Below are 18,600 nucleotides of genomic sequence, written 5' to 3' on the forward strand. Positions count from 1 at the left end.
TTTGAAGAATGCTTTAATTTATATAGTATTATGTTCTTATCAATGTTTAATACTCCTGTTACATTTCAGGACTGATATGCTAATTATCAAGTATTCATTTGTTTCAAGCAAGAACAGGATAAAATAAAACACGTAAGACGATGCACCTGCGAATAACTAACAAGGAGAAAAAAATATGAGTGGATGTAAATCTTACTCAATTTGTATAGTTACATGTTGTATTTTATATGTTTTTTCACAGAAATACTTAATCCTACCAAGTAAATCAATGGAACTGATGCCAGACTCAGCTACTGCATGGCAAGATAGAACAATTTTACCAACTGTTATGGACCAGACGTGCAAGTCATGAATATCCTGCACTCCCCTTATAGTTCTGAGGCCTTCTTCCAAATTAATGATATCTATTTCACTTGGTGTCCTCTCCGTCAAAATGCCATAAATATTCCTAAGCATGGGCACTGTAGTACACAATGATATGACAGAAAAAATAAGCGTACACATAAGATCAACCACTAACCACTCTGGTTTAGCCCATATTATGGCTCCAGCAATCATCACTCCAACAGATTGGATCATATCAACCATGACATGCAAATAAGCCCCTTGGAGATTTATGTTTAAGACATTACTATTACTCTGATTACTTGAAAGCAGGCCAAATTTCTCCTCATCATTTACTTTAGGTAGTCCCTCCTTCCCATGATCATGATTTGAGTGTCCACTGCAATGATGCTCACCATGATCATGATTTGAGTTTCCGCTGCAATGATGGTCACCATGATCATGATTTGAGTGTCCCCTGTAATGATGGTCACCATGATCACTATCCGAGTCTCCACAGCTATGATGATGATGGCTATGATTATGATCTGAGACTCCAAAGCCATGATGATGACAATGATCATGACCAAGCCACACAACCATGAAAAAATTAAGAACAAACCCAAATGCTGCAATTGCAAACATGAGCATACCATTCACCTCGTCATTTTGATGAAGAATTCTACCAACTGCTTCATAAATCAAAAAACCAGATATCACCCAAATTAACTGCAAAGACAAAAGTGCACCCAAAACCTCAAGGCGATTGTAGCCGAAAGATTGATGTGGTGTTGCCTCCCAACCCGAAGCCCATACTGCAAAGAGAGAGATAAAGAATCCGGCAATATCAGAAAGCAAGTGTGCTGCATCGCTGATGACAGCTAAGCTGTTGGCTTTTATACCACCAACAACTTCCACAAGCATGACAACAGCATATAAAACTATGACTCCACAAAGCTTTTTTGATGACTTCGCGGACTCTTTTGATGCTGCAGCACTGTTTTGTTGTCTGGAAAAGGCACAAACAGAATTGCAATATGATTCTATTGTCTTAGGACCAACGTCAAGACTCTCGGAGATAACAGGTATCTCAATTTCCTGGCTGGACCTTCCTTCCGAGATAGGTGCTTTATCGTGTTTGATTTCCTCCATCAATTGATGCTTTATCCAGTAAAATAAACAATTCATTTAGAAAAGCCCTTTCCAAGGCTTGTCATTTGGATTATTAGATTGCCAACAATAACATCAACAACAGAAAGAACATTTAAATCAAAACAACATTGCAGATGGGGGAAAAGGCCATGGTCTGTACATTCTGAAAAGGTTGTGACATACAAATTGAAGGAAACCGTGTATAATTCAATATATATATATATGACATTTAAATAGTTTGAGGTTGGTTATGGAGAAACTTGACAACTTCAAATTGAAGAAAGAAATCAGTATAAAATTCTATGGTTAGGGTCAAAGCTAAAAACACAAGTCTACAAAAAAAAATCATAATATGGAAATAAAACAAGTAAACGGAATACATGGGCATGAAGAAAAAGGTGAGAATTTGGCATTGAAGAAGAAGAAAGAGAAATAAAATAAAAGAGCGTACCAGAAGAAGCGAAGAAAGCAAGGTAGAGGGAGAGAAAGATGTGTGATTGAAACAAAAATAGAATGATGGGGTTAGGATTGAGGAAATGAATAAGGGTGATAGTGATTCAAATAAAACATTTATTGGTCTTTCATGTTAATTGAAAGGGGTCTTTATGATGTTAATTGAAAGGGGTCTTTATGATGTTAATTGAAAGGGGTCTTTATGATGTTAATTGAAAGGGGTCTGCAATATCATTGGAGGAGTACAAAAGGAATGTCTCATCCAAATTAGGTAGGGACAAACATAGCTTAGATACATATTCCCCCGTTTTAGTCACTTTGTACAAGTGTATAACAATATTTTCATAATAACTTTTTTTTTAGTATAAATTGTATTAAGCTTCTCATAGTTCATAATTTTTGACATTTTTACCTACATAGAAATATGGGGGACATCTAATTACTTAAGAGTAGTCTTTTAAATTTAATTCTCATCCTAGTCATTAATTCTAGAGAAATCTAGTGATTTAGATCTACTCATTAATTTAAACAATTGAATTTCCCTAAAATTGATGACTATGATACAAAGTAAGTCTAAAAAACTTACTCCTGGAATGAGTGGATTCCCTTCCATAGAAATATAGTTGGTTTTATATTACTAAAGCAATATCTTTCTATTACTTTTTAGTTAATAAGAATTGTGATTATTTACTATTTTTTTCGTATTATTAAGGATATTTTTTCAATCTTTTGGATAAAGAATTAATCATTTTCAGATGTGTGGTTGTCCTTCTCAACAAGTGTTACTCTCAGGAATTAAATTCTTTTTTTAGTCACCACGGAGGTCTAATAATAATAATAATATCCACATCATATGTGTCTTGTTCTTCCTCCTCTTATCCGATATTATCAAGCTATCCATCCCATGACCACAACCTTGAAATAGTAATATAGAAACATATAACTGACAACAAGATTAAACCTTATAATTATTAAGACAAACTTCCATTATTGCATTTATCAACCTGTTTTAAACTCAAGGTGAACTCAAGGTGACTCCACATTATTTACTTATTTTAAATATTATAAAGTGTATCAAACACTAAAGTCTTGCTTTTAATCTAAGCCTAAGCACATATGTTTTGTCCAGTTGGATAAAAAAGAATGAAAGGTTTTAGAGGGTTTCTCAAACCCTCATCCATGTGCCTATTTTTATAGTTTCCTAAATTTGGAGTTTGTGCGAGACAAAATGTAAAAATAACTAAATATTTTTAGTAAGGTTATATAATTATATATTATTGTTCATTTCTCATTGTTAATTACATTTTTAAAGGAAAAATAAAAAAATATTCTAACATTATCATTAGTTTATCCTCATCTTTATAAGTTTCGTACTTTCAAACAAGATAGATGATTGTCTTCATTTCTCCTTCCCTGCCGCCCCCCCCCCCTTCTTAGAGTGTGTAATTGCCCCTACCAACAAGTGTCGCTCATAATAAAACTTTATGAATATAGTAAAACTTTACACTATTAGACCAACACTTTATTAATGGTTCGCAATTAATATAATAAAAAAACATCAATTTTGTCTTGCCAAAGAATGCATCTTATTAACAACATGGCCAATGTCATTTGGAAGATACATCAAAGTTGGATCATGTGAATTTTAAAGTTACAACTATAAATGAAAAAAATTATTGAAAATCTTCAATTGGATAGCACAGGCCACAACATTGTGTTTTAGTAAGAAAAGAAAAAAAATAGCCACTGCACTATAGCAAGAATAAGTAGTTCATGAATCTAGAGGAGAGGACACAGAACCTTGCAAGGGCCTAGCAGGGGTTGCTGGGTTTATAGTAGACTCAAACCTTCAATTTTGAACAAGAGTTGTCCCTTCAATAGGAGTAATACCCCACAGGAGTGGCCAGTGGAGGGGAAATTAGTAAGAAGCAGGGGTGTGTGGCGTATGCTGCAACTTTTACATGTGTGTTGGGTAGAATCCATTCACGGACATCCCTCCATCGACACATATAATCTGGCCAGTAATGTACGATGATGCTGGTAAACAAAGAAAGGCAACAAGAGAAGAGACTTCAGCTGGATCTCCTATGCGCCGAAGGGGAGTACGAGAGTGCACCTCTTCCAAATAGTCTTTGTTGCTGAGCACCTAAAAATAACAGAGGAAAAGTCAGCTAATATTTTACCTCTTCTTGCTGCATTCGACTTCAGTGTTTCAGAGCATTATAGAAGTCATTGCAGACTATGATTCAAATGCAATGTTCTAATGCATGAATGGAAGGGTACCATTAGCATTTTCACAAAGTTGATTGGAAGAACCCAAATTTATGTCAGGAAATCACACAAATTACAATTTGGCTAAGAAATAAAATGTCTGAGATTCGTGTTTTTCATTTCAGATCACAATCCTGAATGGTCTGATTATAGGATTGGAAAATTGAAAAATGTCTAACTCAAAAAACCCCCCTTCAGATATTTGGAGGTCAATTAAGAATCTATTATTGTCTCAGTATTACCTAGCCAATGAATTTGTATGGTCTAACAGCAGCCAATGAATGTTGAACGGACAATGTTGGTAGAGAAGGAGGAAAAGAGACAATAGGGTCTTGGAATAGTATGAGATTGAGAAACACAAGTCCTATTTTTACTAGTACTATATTCTTAGTCCTAATTGTCGTCGGCTGTAGTTCAAAAGTTAACTGGAATAGGTTGTGGAAGCCTCAAGTCACTATGAAAGTTCAACATTTGGTTTGGAGATTGTTCTCTGGAGCACTGCCAGTAGCCCAGTACGACTCAAACTGTGCTCTAAAGGGACCAATGTTCCGATTCTTCTGTGAAGAGTCTCTGAGTCATTTGTTAGGATCATACTCAGAAGCCCGTTTGATGTGGTAGGGATGGATCGCCATTGTCCTTGTGTGTTGATGACACTGAATTTTTGGGAATGGCTGAAGAATCTAGTGGAACATAAAGATGATGAAGTCACTGAATTGGTGGTTATGATTTGTTAGAGTATTCGGAAGGGGGAGTGACACTGTCTTAAACCTTAGGCATTACGAATGCATATTGATTTCAAAGAGGCCAATGCAGATGTCTCACGATCCACCAACCAGTCTTGTCGAGTTCCAGATGGAGATAGATAGAGCGGCCCACCATGTGATTGAGTCAAGTTAAATGTGGACAGTGTGTTTCCGACTTCCCGTGGAGGTTCTACTGGGATTGGAGCGATAATCAGGGACCAAGCAGGTTCAATAATTATCTCTGCCAGTTACCTTTTGGAGTATGAAGTTCAACTGTTGTTGGTGGAAGGTTTGGCTTTGTGATGGGGCATCAAAACACCGCATGTCAGAGGCTTAAAAAAGCTCATTGTAAACTCATATTCACTGCTGCATTGTAATTCTATGAAGGGAGGAATAATTCATTGTGATTTGGAGCCAATAATTCATGATTGTATGTTGTTAGTTGGTGTGTTTGAGTGTTTCTCCTTAGGCTATATCAGCAGAAAATTCTAGTAAGCCAGCTCATCTGCTAGCAGGTCATGCTATAGATTCCCCTTCAAAAATGTGGAGCCAGTATGCTCCTTTTGATGTACTTCAGGCAGCTTTAGCTGACCTTTCTCATTAATATTATGAAGTATTTTCCTTCCAAAAAAACCATAGTCCTATTTAAATAAGCAAACAAATCAGAGATAGGATAACTTCAAAGAGATCATTTAGGACACTCTACAATATTCTAAGATATAGTAGCTGTACTATGCGATATCTTTCCATATATTCTAACAGAGAATAAGTTTTTCATGCATCCAACCCCTACTCCCTCCTAAAAATGTAAGAAAAAGTGTTGGTGTTATCATACCATGGTCCAGCATTGTTGATCTATTCAATGTCATTGTCATTGGTAGTTCATTCTAAAATCTAAATCATGGCTATAGGATAAAGAGTTAAGAGAATTACTTGCTCCACCATTGAAGTTCTGATGTACCAAGGTGCAACTGCATTACTTCTTATATTGTCTTTTGCCCACTCACAAGCAAGATTTTTTGTAAGTTGATTAATTGCCCCTAAAAGCAATAAAAAACAAATCCTCGAAATTTGATAAAATGTTCAACATAACAGCATTTTATCATTTTAAAGCAAGCTTCAATGCAGCATTTAATAGGTAAATTACCTTTTGTTGCTCCTTGAACAGACATTGACTTCAGTGGGACAAAACCAGAAACAGATGAGATAAATACAATACTTCCCACTCCTGATGCTTTCAGCAGTGGATATGCAAGTTGGCATATATGAAAGGTGGATCCTAAATTGGTATCAATAAGACGGGAAAACTCAGCAGTTGTGAAGTCTGCCATTGGTTTCCTAATGTTTGTCCCTACATTGTTTACCTACACGTCAAATTAATCAGGTTAATAAATAAATAAAAAATTGGTTTTATAATACAGAATGAATATCTGTACACAGTTTGACTCGAAAGAGCATGAAAAAAGGGAAATTAGTAACCTGGTCCATGCTAGTGTTATTCACTCGCAAATTTAATTTTTTGGGTCAGCGAATAAAAAATTATTGAAAGAGCACACGGATTACTCAAACCCGAGTGCAAAGTGTTGATGGTCTGATATACATCAGATTATAAATAAAATTGCAAGTGTTATCCACTAGCAACTTAACCCCTGAAATTTATTTTTGTTACCTCTGAGCTTAGAAAACTAGTATTTCACTAGTCCTTTCTAAGGACTAAAATGGGTTACACAAGACCAAGGTGGAATTCAAAAGAGCTTAATTGGATTTGCGATATCAGCTTATGAAAATAAACTTAAGAGAACAAGTCATGAAAATAGCTATGGCCTTTCTATAAGCTACTTTTGACTTATTTCGGTAATCTTGTCAAGCAAGTTCATGAAAAACGATATCTTTAGTTTATTTCAAAAAATATTATAACATAAGCACTTAATAAAGCTATTTACCTCAACAAGCCCTAAGTTGTGTCAAATTTTATAAATTCAGGACTAAGACATACATACACATAGTTGTGATTGCTACCCCTAGTGGAGAACATTTTCAAAGCCAAAGCTTCAAATTTAAAAAGGAAAAAAACAAAACAAAACAAATAATTAATGTATAAAAAAATTAGAGGAAAACCTTACAAGAATGTTGAGTTTGCCATGGAAGACAGAGGAAACTGCTTCCATCAGAGCCTCCCTCTGCTGTGAAACCGAAACATCACAAACTGAACCACTAACCTGAAAACCCGAATCATTCCAATCCTTGAGACACTTATTGAGCTCATCTTCATTCCTAGAACATGTATGCACTCTTGCCCCAAAACCCATCAGTTCCTCAACAATGGCGTGCCTTTTACATACAAAAATCACAATTTAAGACAAAGAACGGAAAAGGGTCAAAAACTGAAGCAATAAAGTTGAAATCTTTGTACCCAATTCCACGAGTTCCACCAGTAACAAGTGCTGTCATTCCGTGAAGGGTCCACTTATTATTGGTGTGAGAGTGCAACATCATAATGGGTTTGGTTCTAGAAGGTTTGATATGAGGGGAACGTGAAATGGAGAAGTTGAAAGAAGTGGTGAACAAAACAGAAACATTGCGGCTTGACGGTAATGGATTTGGGAAAGCACAGAGACATGTCTCATACATTTTGCTCCACTGCATGTCCTCTCCAAACACATCACTCAGAAACATTATTTAAATGGGTTATATACTTTATAGTTTTCTCATATCCACCAATTCAAATCTAATATAAGAGATTTATTAGTCAAATCGTTGAATTTTCATAACAAAAATATGAAATAAAAATTTTAAAATTATTCTTAGAATAGGTGTATTGTCACTCCACCTTTTATATTATTCTTATGAAAGTCACATAAGATTATATTCATAAGTTTTAATTTGATTTAAATCCCATTTAATCATTTATCTTATTTTAAAATTAATATAATAATAAAATAAAATGTTATTTAATTATTCATTAGTTTATGTCAATTTCATCATTCTACCATAAAAGATTTAGTTGACACTTTAATTTATTAGTCTTTATACTATATTTGCTCTAATTTACTTATCTCATTTAAACCCATGTTCTCTAAAAGATGTAATAATTATATTGATTTAAATAATATTTATTGTATATTCCTACTATATCATTTTTTTTGTGATGAATGATTTTACATTAAATGAAGAAGAAAATATTAGACAAGGTAAACATAATAATGACAATTAAAGTACTCTAGAATATCTAAATGTGAACTTATTTTTAATAATTATACGTTTAGGGATAATTAAGATATTAATTGATGTCTCAATTTTATTCTCTTGTTTAACATGTTTAATTGATATATAACACTCTGGAGAGTAAAAGGAGAAGAACATAAAAAATAATTTATACTATTTTAATAATTTTTGTCATTCATATGAAAATTTAACATTTTTATATTGGAAAAGGTAGGAATTCAATATTAGCATTCCCTTTGCATTTTTAGATTCTCAAGGAACTTTCTAGATATATTTTTTTATTTCCTATCAACATGAAAATCTTAGAATCTCACACTCTTCCGGCATATTCTTATAAATGTTGTTTTTTTCTTACACCAATACACTTTTATGAAATACATGGTTTCTTGGATTTAACGAACTGGCTTAATCACAGGCTATCTTATTTAAAATAATAATAACGAGCACACATTAGGTGCACGTTATGGATTGCAGTAATAATTCATACAATAATTTGTTCATCTAAAAAGTTGTTGGTGGAATAATCCATGATAATTGGCACGTGAGATAAACAAAAAGGAAACAACCATTTGGAGATGAAAGAATATTTAACATAAATAGGAGATGATATATTGTCAGCGGAAAATACTTGCATTCTAGAAAACAACCATTTATGCATTAATCATGAATAATGTAAAAACTTAATATAGCTTTCGGGCATGATGCAACACTCATGTTACAATATCTAACAAGTAAAAAAAGAATGGAATGCATTAAGATAGAAGTGAACGAGTGGTAAAAATTATCATTACGATATTTGTTCATACAAATCATAGAGACCTAAGTATCTAACTGGAATAGAAGGAAGAAACAACTCAAATAGGATGCATTGAGAGTTGTGTTTTGAAGGAAGGGAAAAGGGAGGGAATGCTTCAAAAATCATGTCACAAATATATTTCATGACCATAAAGTTTCTTATTACTTCATTCTACTCCAAAAATCAACTTGCAAAATAACCCTAGGTAAAACATGAACTAGTCTTGTGCCACAGTGAGAGGAGATCAAAGATCACATTCAAGCCTGGAGCAGTAAGCGCAGTTAAAACCAAGTTGACTATATATGGAGTTAAAGTTATTAAAGTTTAAAAGAAGGGCTGCTAAAAATTGTCGCATGCAACACTATCCCTTCTTTCTTTCTAAATAAATTCACAAAAGTAACAGAACCACGATAATATTGGGATGAAGTGACTTTTAAGTCATCACAGTATACTAGGAAAGTTGTAGAGGGCAAGAAAAAACTAAGGGTATGATAGACAATAAATACCAAGCCTGGCTAAAGATTGTCTGGAACATAATTGGTGATACTTCGATCAACCAGTTTTAGCATCAACCTTAAAAGGATAGAAAGTGTTTAATTACAAATAAGAAATGAAAGGGTGATTTTCATTCCAACCCAAGTATAACTCCATTCCACCACTTTAAATCAATCCAAACATAATCACGAAGAAAATTAGCAGTTACTTGTGCTAAGGTCATATATACGTTGAGAAGTTCCATGTACACGATAAAAATTTTACTCTGTTACCTTAACAGCTACGACCAACTAGAAAACATCTTTATTCCTCTCCATCACTCCAACTTTTCCTGAAGTAATAATATATATTATAACATTTTGGACAAAATTCATGACTAGCTTTAAGAAAAAAATCATATGTTCCATGAAATAAGCATAATAACAATCAACAAAAAAACTATACAGATCTCAGTTTTATGAAACCTACAGAATAACCTTAAATTTTCGAACAGGAAAAAATCAGAACGAAAATACAGGCCTTGTGCCATTACAACTAAGGATATACAAGCGCTCTTCAACTGCAATTGCCATGCAGATCACAATGCAAAAATAAACAAGGTACTAACTCTGGGTGGAAGCAGGGAAATCTAAAGAAAATTGATTGCACTTACAGAACAACCATGAGAAAGAACATGGCACAAGAATGCTAAAAAATACATTCATGTATTCTTGCACAAAATTAAGTACATAAATGAAAACACCAGTGCAAGCCATACATATCCAAGAACTATAGCTTCCTGAAGAAATCCGGAAAACATAGACCATGAACAGCTCCCAAGATGCAAACATTACTCAGATTTCAAAAATACACCGTAAGGGACTACATATGTACAGATTACTTACAAAGCTCTTCTAAAACCTGTAAAAACGGCAATAAAATGAAAAACTTCACCTGAATTGAAGTTCAAAATAAAGGTCTGCACGTGGTCTGCTCACCAGGTCATCTAGAGTTGACATAAATTTCATCTACCAATTGGACCAGAAAGCCAATTTAGTATCAACCTCATTAATATTAACAATACCTTCAGGAATACTCTACTCAACACTACCAACCACATCAAAACCATAAGGAAAAATAAAAAGAAAACAAGACGAGGCAAATATGAACCAAGACTGCAGCTCTAAAACAATAGAAGACAACTAAATGCACCACCCAATAAACATGAAATTCCCAACCAAGGGGAGGCAAATATTACCAGTAAATATAGGGCAACGTCTGCATATAGTTGCAATCAACAGATTTGCTCAGAAATCGGCATTAATCCTTTTCAGCTGCCAGCATTAAAGATAAACGACATCAAAGATTTACCAAAAAATAAAAACAGACATTTTTAAACAAAGTTTCTTAAATAAGCAAAATATTTCTCAAAAAGTTTCTATAAGATAAAATGACTTAAAGCTCAAAAGGTGCTGTATTTAGTTGTCCATGCCCCCCTTTGCTTTGAGGGATTCAAGAGCCTTATTCCGCAACTCAATCTCGAGCTCCGTTTGCTCAGACAGTGTCTCCTTGTTATCACTTCGATCTAATTGTTCAACATCCTCGTCTTCAGAAGTATAATCTGGTTTACCCTTCACCTTTAGCTTCTCTGCACGCCGTCCGTCCCTTTTGCGACGTCTATCTTCACGTCTTTGACGCTTCTCCTCCTTCCGCCGCTTCTTATCCTCCTTTTTCTTCCTCTTAGCCTCTTTCCAGTCCTCTAACTCGGAATCAGAACTATAATCTTCGTCGGAAGACACAACTTTTTTCTCTGACCTTTTATGAGTTCTCCTATCCTTTCTATGCTTATCACTTTCCTCAGAAACAGAGTCATATGAACCATCATGATTGACACGATCAACTTTCCCATCTAAATCTTGATTGGCTTCCGATTTGCGGCCCCGGTCACTATTTTTGGCATAGTTTGAATGGGGGCGATCCTTCGAATCAGTTTTTTTAATATCCACAGCATAGGACTCACGAGGCTTCTTGCTGGAAAGAATTTCTTTGTTCATTGGTGACTTGTGCTGAGCAGGAGATTCATCCCTCTTCCCTGGAGTTCTATCACTGCCAAGAGTTTAGACTATCAGAAACATATGTAATGTATAGGCATTCAAATAATCTACAAAGCTATAAAATGCTAACTATATTACCCTTTTATCTCCCGACTTTTCTTTGTTTGATCAGTGTTAGCATAATGATGATATTTTGATTCCAGCTGACCATCTGACCTTTCAGGAGATAAGTCATCCCCATCACAAAACATTGCAGGTGAATCTTTTTGCTTACTGACTGGGGAAGAATACTTTGATTTCTTTTGTGATGTTTTAGGATCTCTGCCAAAGAGATGGAGATAAGAATGAGAAGAGGAAGTAAGCAGAAAATTGAACAAATATATCACATTAACCTCAATTCAACAAATAAGTAAAACCAAGTAACGACTAATTGGATTATCAAATTCTTGTTCAAACCTAGAATAATATATTTCCTCCACTCCCTCACTCTTTTCTAGACTGTCATGGCTAGGTTTCTGGGATCTTAGTTTCTTTGGAGGGCTTGAACCTCTTTCATTGGTTAACCTCTCTTTTCTTTGTCTCGGGCTCTTACGCAGACTAGACAATTTTGGAAGCCAAATAAATATGTATTTCTGAGTGATTATGAGTAAATAAAAGGATTGCATGAGAAGTCAAGAAAAAACTACCTTCTATCTTCACTACTGGTCCCACTCCTTGTCTGTGGAGATATTGACCGAATTGGAGACTTTTCAGGTGTAGACATTGAATCTTGTGATTTAAGGTATGAAGATTTGTGATCCTTATCTCTCTGTCCAGACTGCAAAGGTCTAGACGGATGATGAATCTGAGGTGACAATCTCTCCTGCACTCTGCAACATAGGTATCCCACACATTCAATGAATTTCCTTGCAAGAACAAAAATAGCTATAACTATCATTAAGCAAGATTTTGCAGTTCCATACAGGTCTTTGGAGCAGCCCTTATTATATTTCTGATTTTAAACTCTAAATGTACTTCAAAAATGCATAAATGATTCTATATTTAAATATTTCCATATGAAAGCTCAACTATTTATGATCATTGTCGAATTAAAATCATGAAAATACAAGACAAACAAATTATGCAAGCATTCCACTGAGTGCCACTTGGTATACCTGACAGGAGAATTCCTCTGGCGTCTTGGAGAGTTTCTCCTAACTGTAGACGGAGAAAACCGCCGTGTGGGGGACTGAGAACTACATTCATCGGGAGAAAGAGACCTTCGTGGGGAGGGAGTTGGTGATCTTTTCTTAGCAGAAACAGGTGATCTACACTGTAAAGGAGGTGGAGATCTGCTGACATACCTTCGTCGTATGGGAGAGGGGGATTGCATGGGAGATTCTGATCTCCGCCATACACGTGCTGGTGGTCGGTGCACAGGTGAAGGGGACCTACCCCGTATGACAGGAGATCTTCGTTGCACCGGTGAGGGTGACCTTCGCCGTCTTATAGGCGGTGGTGATCGACGGCGACGCAGTGGAGAAGGTGATCTGTGTCGACGCAGTGGAGAAGGTGATCTGTGTCGACGTGCTGGAGAAGGTGATCTGTGTCGACGCAGTGGAGAAGGTGATCTGTGTCGACGCAGTGGAGAAGGTGATCTGTGTCGACGTGCTGGAGAAGGTGATCTGCGTCGACTTGCTGGAGAAGGTGATCTGCGTCGACGTGCTGGAGAAGGTGATCTGCGTCGACGTGCTGGAGAAGGTGATCTGCGTCGACGTGCTGGAGAAGGTGATCTGCGTCGACGTGCTGGAGAAGGTGATCTGCGTCGACGTGCTGGAGAAGGTGATCTGTGACGGCGTGCTGGAGAAGGTGATCTGTGACGACGTGCGGGAGAAGGTGATCTGTGTCGACGTGCTGGAGAAGGTGATCGTGTTGGGGAAGGTGATCTACATCTTTTAATAGGAGAGGGTGTTCTGCGTCGACGAAAAGGTGAACTGTGGCGATATGGAGAGTGCATTCTACGTCGAATAGGAGAAGGAGATCTGTAATTAGAGCGGGATCTGGATCTTCGCCGTAAATAAGACCTCCTGTTAGGAGATCGCCATGGCGAACGCCTCCGAGGAGAAATAGATCGCCGTCTTGGAGAATGACGAATCCTTTCAGAGGAAACAGATCGACCTCGAGCTTCTGGTGACCTTGATATACTCCTTGATCTGTGTCTACCACTAAACAGCATAAACTCGTTAATAAGAATGACAAATCCAAAGAAAAAATAAATAAGCATAGTTACTAACACAGTGCGTGGGGAACAAAACAATGATCCATCAGCTAGACGATTTGCACATTTAATTTTCCATAGTTTAGGTTAATGAATGGCACAAGCCGCGGATATATCAAGTCAAAGGAAAATTAGTTAGCATATAGATAATCATACCCTGAATAGCTTCGGGAATTAGAAAATGATTTACTCATTGACCTTGAAGGTGAGACTCTGCCAATTATAACAAACACTGTGAAGTTACAGCCTTCAGGTATAAAATATGGGAATGGGAAACATATTTAAGAGTTGGTCATTAATAATGTTACCGGTGAGGAGAAGTGGAAATTGCAGGTGAGTGTGGGGACCTAGAAACCCTGTAATAGTTTAATGGCTAATTAGTATTCAAGCTCAAATTGAGAGGTTCAAAGTGCAGAACCGAGCTCAGAAAGCTTCTCTCCATCCACCCAATCACTAATATTCAAATAATAAAGCTTAAGCTTTAAAATAAAGTTTAAGATAATTGCTCTTGAGAAACTTCAGAGATGACTCCCACCAATTTTAACACAATATTCAAATATCAAATAATAACAATGAATTTAAATTACTTCAAAATGCATATTTTTACAAGTTCTGTGTAGTTTTAGTAGTGAAGTTAAAGTTAATTAATAATGTTAGGTAGTTTTAAGGTTATGGCGAATTAGAGGCTTAAAGCCCTAGTACAATAATACATGGGTTAGGAAAGTTCTGATAAATTGTTAGTCAAGTTTAAATTATGCATAGAGAGAGGGGCCTGTTATGGATAAAGTGAGTTAAAACTTATAATTCAAATTATGCATTAGGATTCTAGGTCATCTACTAGAACCTGGCAACTTCTGCCTTGTGTAACTTTATAACAACTTAATAACAATTAAAGGAATACAAAATCCATCCACGGTAAGAAATTGAAAACTCATAAGTTCATATTTTGAAGTTACTCATTGTTATAAAAAGGAAAGAAATATCATTGCATATAATGATTAAAATGTAGACATTGACTCATTTAACCTGTTCCTTGTTCTAACACCGTTGCTCTTGTCAGATTCTTTCCCATCATGAACATAGTGTCCCGAGTCCCTGGGCTTCACGGTTGGGTCTGGAGCAGTATCATTATTCTTCATATCGAATCCACCATCCTACAGTAGTTTGAGGTAAAGGACATGAATCCAAATAATTGTAGAAGCTAGCTGAAGGCCATAAAAAACACAAAGGCAAGTTAAAGCCAAGTCGCAGCTCTATAAAATGTATCTCCAGCACAGAAAAGGCAGTATTACCAGTTTTTTCAACCTCTCTTCCATGATTTCTTTGCTTTCCGTATCTTTTTTCCTCTGAATTTCACTTGTTATCCTATCATTTTCAACCTAAACCACCCATAGGAAGCAGCATTAGTCTGAAAACCCCAAAAAACGTATACATAAAAGATATTATGAGACCCAAATAAAGGCATATCAAGACTCAGGGGCACCTTCTTCTTCCGCAATTCTTCCTCTTTGGCATCCAAAAACTGCTGAGGAACACCACTCGCATTTTTTTGTGCACTGAGAAGAAGTGTCCAGAGCTCTTTCATGAACTTTCCAGTGTTTTTCTCCATAAACCCAGTAATTTGAATTTGAACCTCCTTCCCATTCACTTCCTGCATCATAAGTAATAGAACATGGCCAATAAAGCAAGGGAAGCAGCAAAAGGTGCCTGAACGTTGATGATAGTTCACAGGGATGACTGACACATAACAACCCAAAATCCTATAGATGATAGGTAAAGAAATTTAATACAGATTTCCACAAATTTGTTAAAAGGGGACAAGATTAAAAGATTAACAGTAATGTCAAGGTTCAGACATTCATTTAATAGAAAATACTGAGTTTAAAACACCTTTTAATCTCCGAGACCACCAAAAAGGAATTAAATTGCGGGCTGCATCACCACATTAGATGCACATGGCCGCAACCTCAATTTAAAAACTTAATCGCTATATAATGTAATAAATATCAAACAGAAAACCCAGGACAACAACAATAACAATAATCGATAGATTCATCAGGAAAAATATTAATAATTTACTGATTATTGATAAATTACCTTCTTATCCAGAAGACCGTGTATGAAATTAATAAGCACTTCATCTTCAAAGCCAAGATGCTCCGTGACCCTTTTGGTAATCCAGGGCTTCATAACTTCCATATTCACCTTGGTCATATCCACCTACAAACCACTTATTATCAATAATAACCGAATCCAAAACAATTAAAATTAAATAATACTGATCAAGTTTACCAATTCAAAAAAAATCCTAACCATTATTGCCCCAATTATAAAAAGCATTTACAAATATTAACCCTAAAAACAATACAGATCAAGAATTCAAGATTAACCAATAAAACGAACCAGATGCTCCAACTCAGCTGGAAACTTCTGCGATTTCAACAGCTTCGCTTGCTTATTCGAAAACCGAGTGTCTTGATCCGCAGACGTACCCTATATAGCAAAATTCAGCACGAATAATTCATAATGCAATTGAAATGCATAGAATTGAAAACCATGCGATACAATAGAACACATTAAAAGGAGTAATTGGAATTTAAAAGGTGGCAATGAACTTACTCGAAAGAAACCACCCGACATCTTCTGAAATGAATCGTTTCCGAACGTAGAATCGAGTGTGATGAATAGTGAAGCTGTGGCAGCTTTGGTTCACAAGATACTTCAATTATATGCCCTAATTCGCTTGCAACCGTTAAATTACGATTTTGTCCATCGCTCGATTAGATTTTTGTCCCTTCTTCCCTTTTTGGGTGGAAATGGATAAGAGATACACGTATTTATACTTGTATATATGTTGTACCAGTAAAATATTTAAAAAATTCAATTTCAATTACCAGAAGACAATCAAAATGTCTGGCCCGCTAAAGCACATAAATTTATTGGGCCTGTTTATGTTATTAGATATATCTTTATTAAAGTTATTGGTTTGCCTACTCATATTTTCTTTCTTTATTCTTTTTTGGAACATTTTGCTTGGTAATAAATATTCTCAAGTGTAATATATTATTACAATCAATGAAATCCAAATGTTAGGTAGTTTTGAATGGTTAAACTGTTTGGTAACCGGATGATTTTATATTTTATACATATTTAATAATTTTTATTTAGAAATATATAATTATGTAAATGTAAAGTTTTATATAATTAATAATTATGTATAATTATATTGAAGTAACATATCTTTATTTTTTTTGGGCTAGAGCAAAACAAAATATTTGAGTGGTATTCCGTTTTTTAATTTTTTAATTGAACTGTTTGGTTTACTTCCCGAATTAATCCGGTTGAACTGAGTTTAACACAGTCGGACCGGGATTTCCGCGGTTCAACCCTCATTCGGTTAAGACCGCAAACCAAATTTGTTTTCAAGTCCGGTTAGCGGTCAGACCGGTCGAACCGTCCAGTCGGATCACATAACACTGATTACAATACATTATTTATAAAACATAAAATAGTAGGTTGTTAAAAAATGTTATAAGTATGATGTATATTTTTAATAAGAGTTTAAAAATGTTTACTTAAATAGAATATTTTAATGTTTTTTGGCCAATCCACTAGAATTAGCAATCAGGCTTAGGGCGAGGTGAGATGCAACATTGATATAAATAAATTATTGATGAACTTTTTAGTCAGACATGATTTAATATGAACTATATGTGAGCTAATCCAAACTAATAAAGTATCAGCTTTAGTGATAATGACGTTGACCATGGTATATAGTTATGACCAAAATGGATTAGATGTTAGGGCCATCAGAACTATCCTTAAACAAGTGTATCAATCAAGCTCATCATTCATAAAGGTTGCAATCTTTTACTACATCAAAAATCATATGTCCACAAAAACATGTTTATTATTGCTTTTATTCTGTTCCAAGTTTATTGTATTTTATTAATTAATACACTAGACGTGATTTGGTTGAATGTTTTTTTTTATTTCAAAAGACTATTGTATCATATTGTTATAGTGGATAGAATTAAAATCAAAGTTCATTCTATTAGGAATGGACAAAGTGTGAAACAATTCAAGATGGATTAGAAATGTGACCAATAAATAAAAAATATGAAAACTATATAAAATATATCTAAATTTTATGTTTTTTTACAAGTACACATCAGAAACTATATTTTCTTTATAATTAGTCATTAAACGTTATATTTATATATAAATATATTGTTAAATTACTAACGTCTTAAAAATAATTTGTTATCGTTAGACTCATTACTAAATGATTAAGAATAAATATATTGTTAAATTCTATTTGATTAAGAATAAATAGCCTTAAATGTTATCAATTTGTGAAATTAATTTTTGTATAAATATATTGTTAAATTACTATAAATTAATTAATTATATTATAATTCATTGAAATTACTTATTAGATCTCTAATTCTTATTTTTATTTGGAGTTTGAATATGATGATTAAAATTAGACTCACGAGTTCGGTTGTCAACAACAAAAGTATAAACACATCAGTATTTTGTTACATGCCCATGAACTTAGGAAGAGCACAAATGACTTATTTTTTATTTTTTAGAAAGAGTCTATAATCATTCACAAAAGGTTTTTCACTCTCTCATTCTTTATTAATTTTCCTTTTTAATCCATAACTTAATTATTTTCTTCCCTGCAATACGTTTTTTTAACTTTCATTTTTTCCTTTTCCACATTTATTTTTCACAATTTGTTTTTTCATTCACATTTAACACTGCGTTTCTTCACTCAAGGAAAAAGAAAATACCATCTTATTTTTTGAGTGATATTTGTGAATAATAATAACAGTATCTTTACTC

General features: G+C 34.7%; 3 protein-coding genes across 14 annotated transcripts; all 3 read right to left on the minus strand.

Moving 5' to 3' along the window:
- LOC109352272 (metal tolerance protein B-like) lies at nucleotides 154–2,102 on the minus strand. Its single transcript, XM_019594182.1, has 2 exons — nucleotides 1,928–2,102; nucleotides 154–1,485 (listed from the first exon to the last, which is right to left on the minus strand). Exon 2 carries the CDS (start codon nucleotides 1,474–1,476, stop codon nucleotides 193–195), a length of 1,284 nt encoding a protein of 427 aa, XP_019449727.1. The 5' UTR covers nucleotides 1,477–1,485; nucleotides 1,928–2,102; the 3' UTR covers nucleotides 154–192.
- Nucleotides 3,701–7,619, minus strand: LOC109352825 (tropinone reductase homolog At5g06060-like). The gene is made up of 6 exons (XM_019595016.1): nucleotides 7,357–7,619; nucleotides 7,067–7,274; nucleotides 6,091–6,307; nucleotides 5,877–5,983; nucleotides 3,891–4,075; nucleotides 3,701–3,776 (listed from the first exon to the last, which is right to left on the minus strand). The coding sequence occupies exons 1-6, from the start codon at nucleotides 7,617–7,619 to the stop codon at nucleotides 3,701–3,703; spliced, it is 1,056 nt and encodes a 351-aa protein (XP_019450561.1).
- Nucleotides 10,093–16,534, minus strand: LOC109351573 (serine/arginine repetitive matrix protein 1-like). 12 transcript variants are annotated; one of them, XR_002108232.1, is made up of 14 exons: nucleotides 16,369–16,533; nucleotides 16,153–16,242; nucleotides 15,847–15,969; nucleotides 15,233–15,400; nucleotides 15,042–15,128; nucleotides 14,776–14,903; nucleotides 14,058–14,105; nucleotides 13,906–13,962; nucleotides 12,647–13,696; nucleotides 12,179–12,361; nucleotides 11,631–11,813; nucleotides 10,697–11,544; nucleotides 10,437–10,466; nucleotides 10,093–10,359 (listed from the first exon to the last, which is right to left on the minus strand). XR_002108232.1 is itself a non-coding variant. In XM_019593061.1 (12 exons), the coding sequence occupies exons 1-12, from the start codon at nucleotides 16,387–16,389 to the stop codon at nucleotides 10,917–10,919; spliced, it is 2,766 nt and encodes a 921-aa protein (XP_019448606.1). In that variant the 5' UTR covers nucleotides 16,390–16,533; the 3' UTR covers nucleotides 10,691–10,916. The 12 variants fall into 12 exon arrangements, 1 of the variants encoding a protein (XP_019448606.1); XR_002108234.1 differs by having other exon boundaries at nucleotides 10,093–10,466; nucleotides 14,058–14,096; nucleotides 16,369–16,534; XR_002108235.1 differs by having other exon boundaries at nucleotides 10,093–10,466; nucleotides 12,647–13,684; nucleotides 16,369–16,534.

The sequence above is a fragment of the Lupinus angustifolius genome, chromosome LG07 (assembly GCF_001865875.1).
Source record: "Lupinus angustifolius cultivar Tanjil chromosome LG07, LupAngTanjil_v1.0, whole genome shotgun sequence".
In the NCBI taxonomy this organism is placed as follows: domain Eukaryota; kingdom Viridiplantae; phylum Streptophyta; class Magnoliopsida; order Fabales; family Fabaceae; genus Lupinus; species Lupinus angustifolius.

Coding starts and splice junctions, on each gene's coding strand:
- LOC109352272 (XM_019594182.1), bottom strand. CDS start 1,476: ATGGAGGAAATCAAACACGATAAAGCACCTATCTCGGAAGGAAGGTCC.
- LOC109351573 (XM_019593061.1), bottom strand. CDS start 16,389: ATGTCGGGTGGTTTCTTTCGA. Junction 13,963..14,057: donor ATTTCCACTTCTCCTCACCG/GTAACATTATTA, acceptor TATAATTGGCAG/AGTCTCACCTTCAAGGTCAA. Junction 12,362..12,646: donor CAGAGGAATTCTCCTGTCAG/GTATACCAAGTG, acceptor CCTATGTTGCAG/AGTGCAGGAGAGATTGTCAC.
- LOC109352825 (XM_019595016.1), bottom strand. CDS start 7,619: ATGTTTCTGAGTGATGTGTTTGGAGAGGACATGCAGTGGAGCAAAATG. Junction 7,275..7,356: donor GGTGGAACTCGTGGAATTGG/GTACAAAGATTT, acceptor TGTATGTAAAAG/GCACGCCATTGTTGAGGAAC. Junction 5,984..6,090: donor TGTTCAAGGAGCAACAAAAG/GTAATTTACCTA, acceptor TATTGCTTTTAG/GGGCAATTAATCAACTTACA.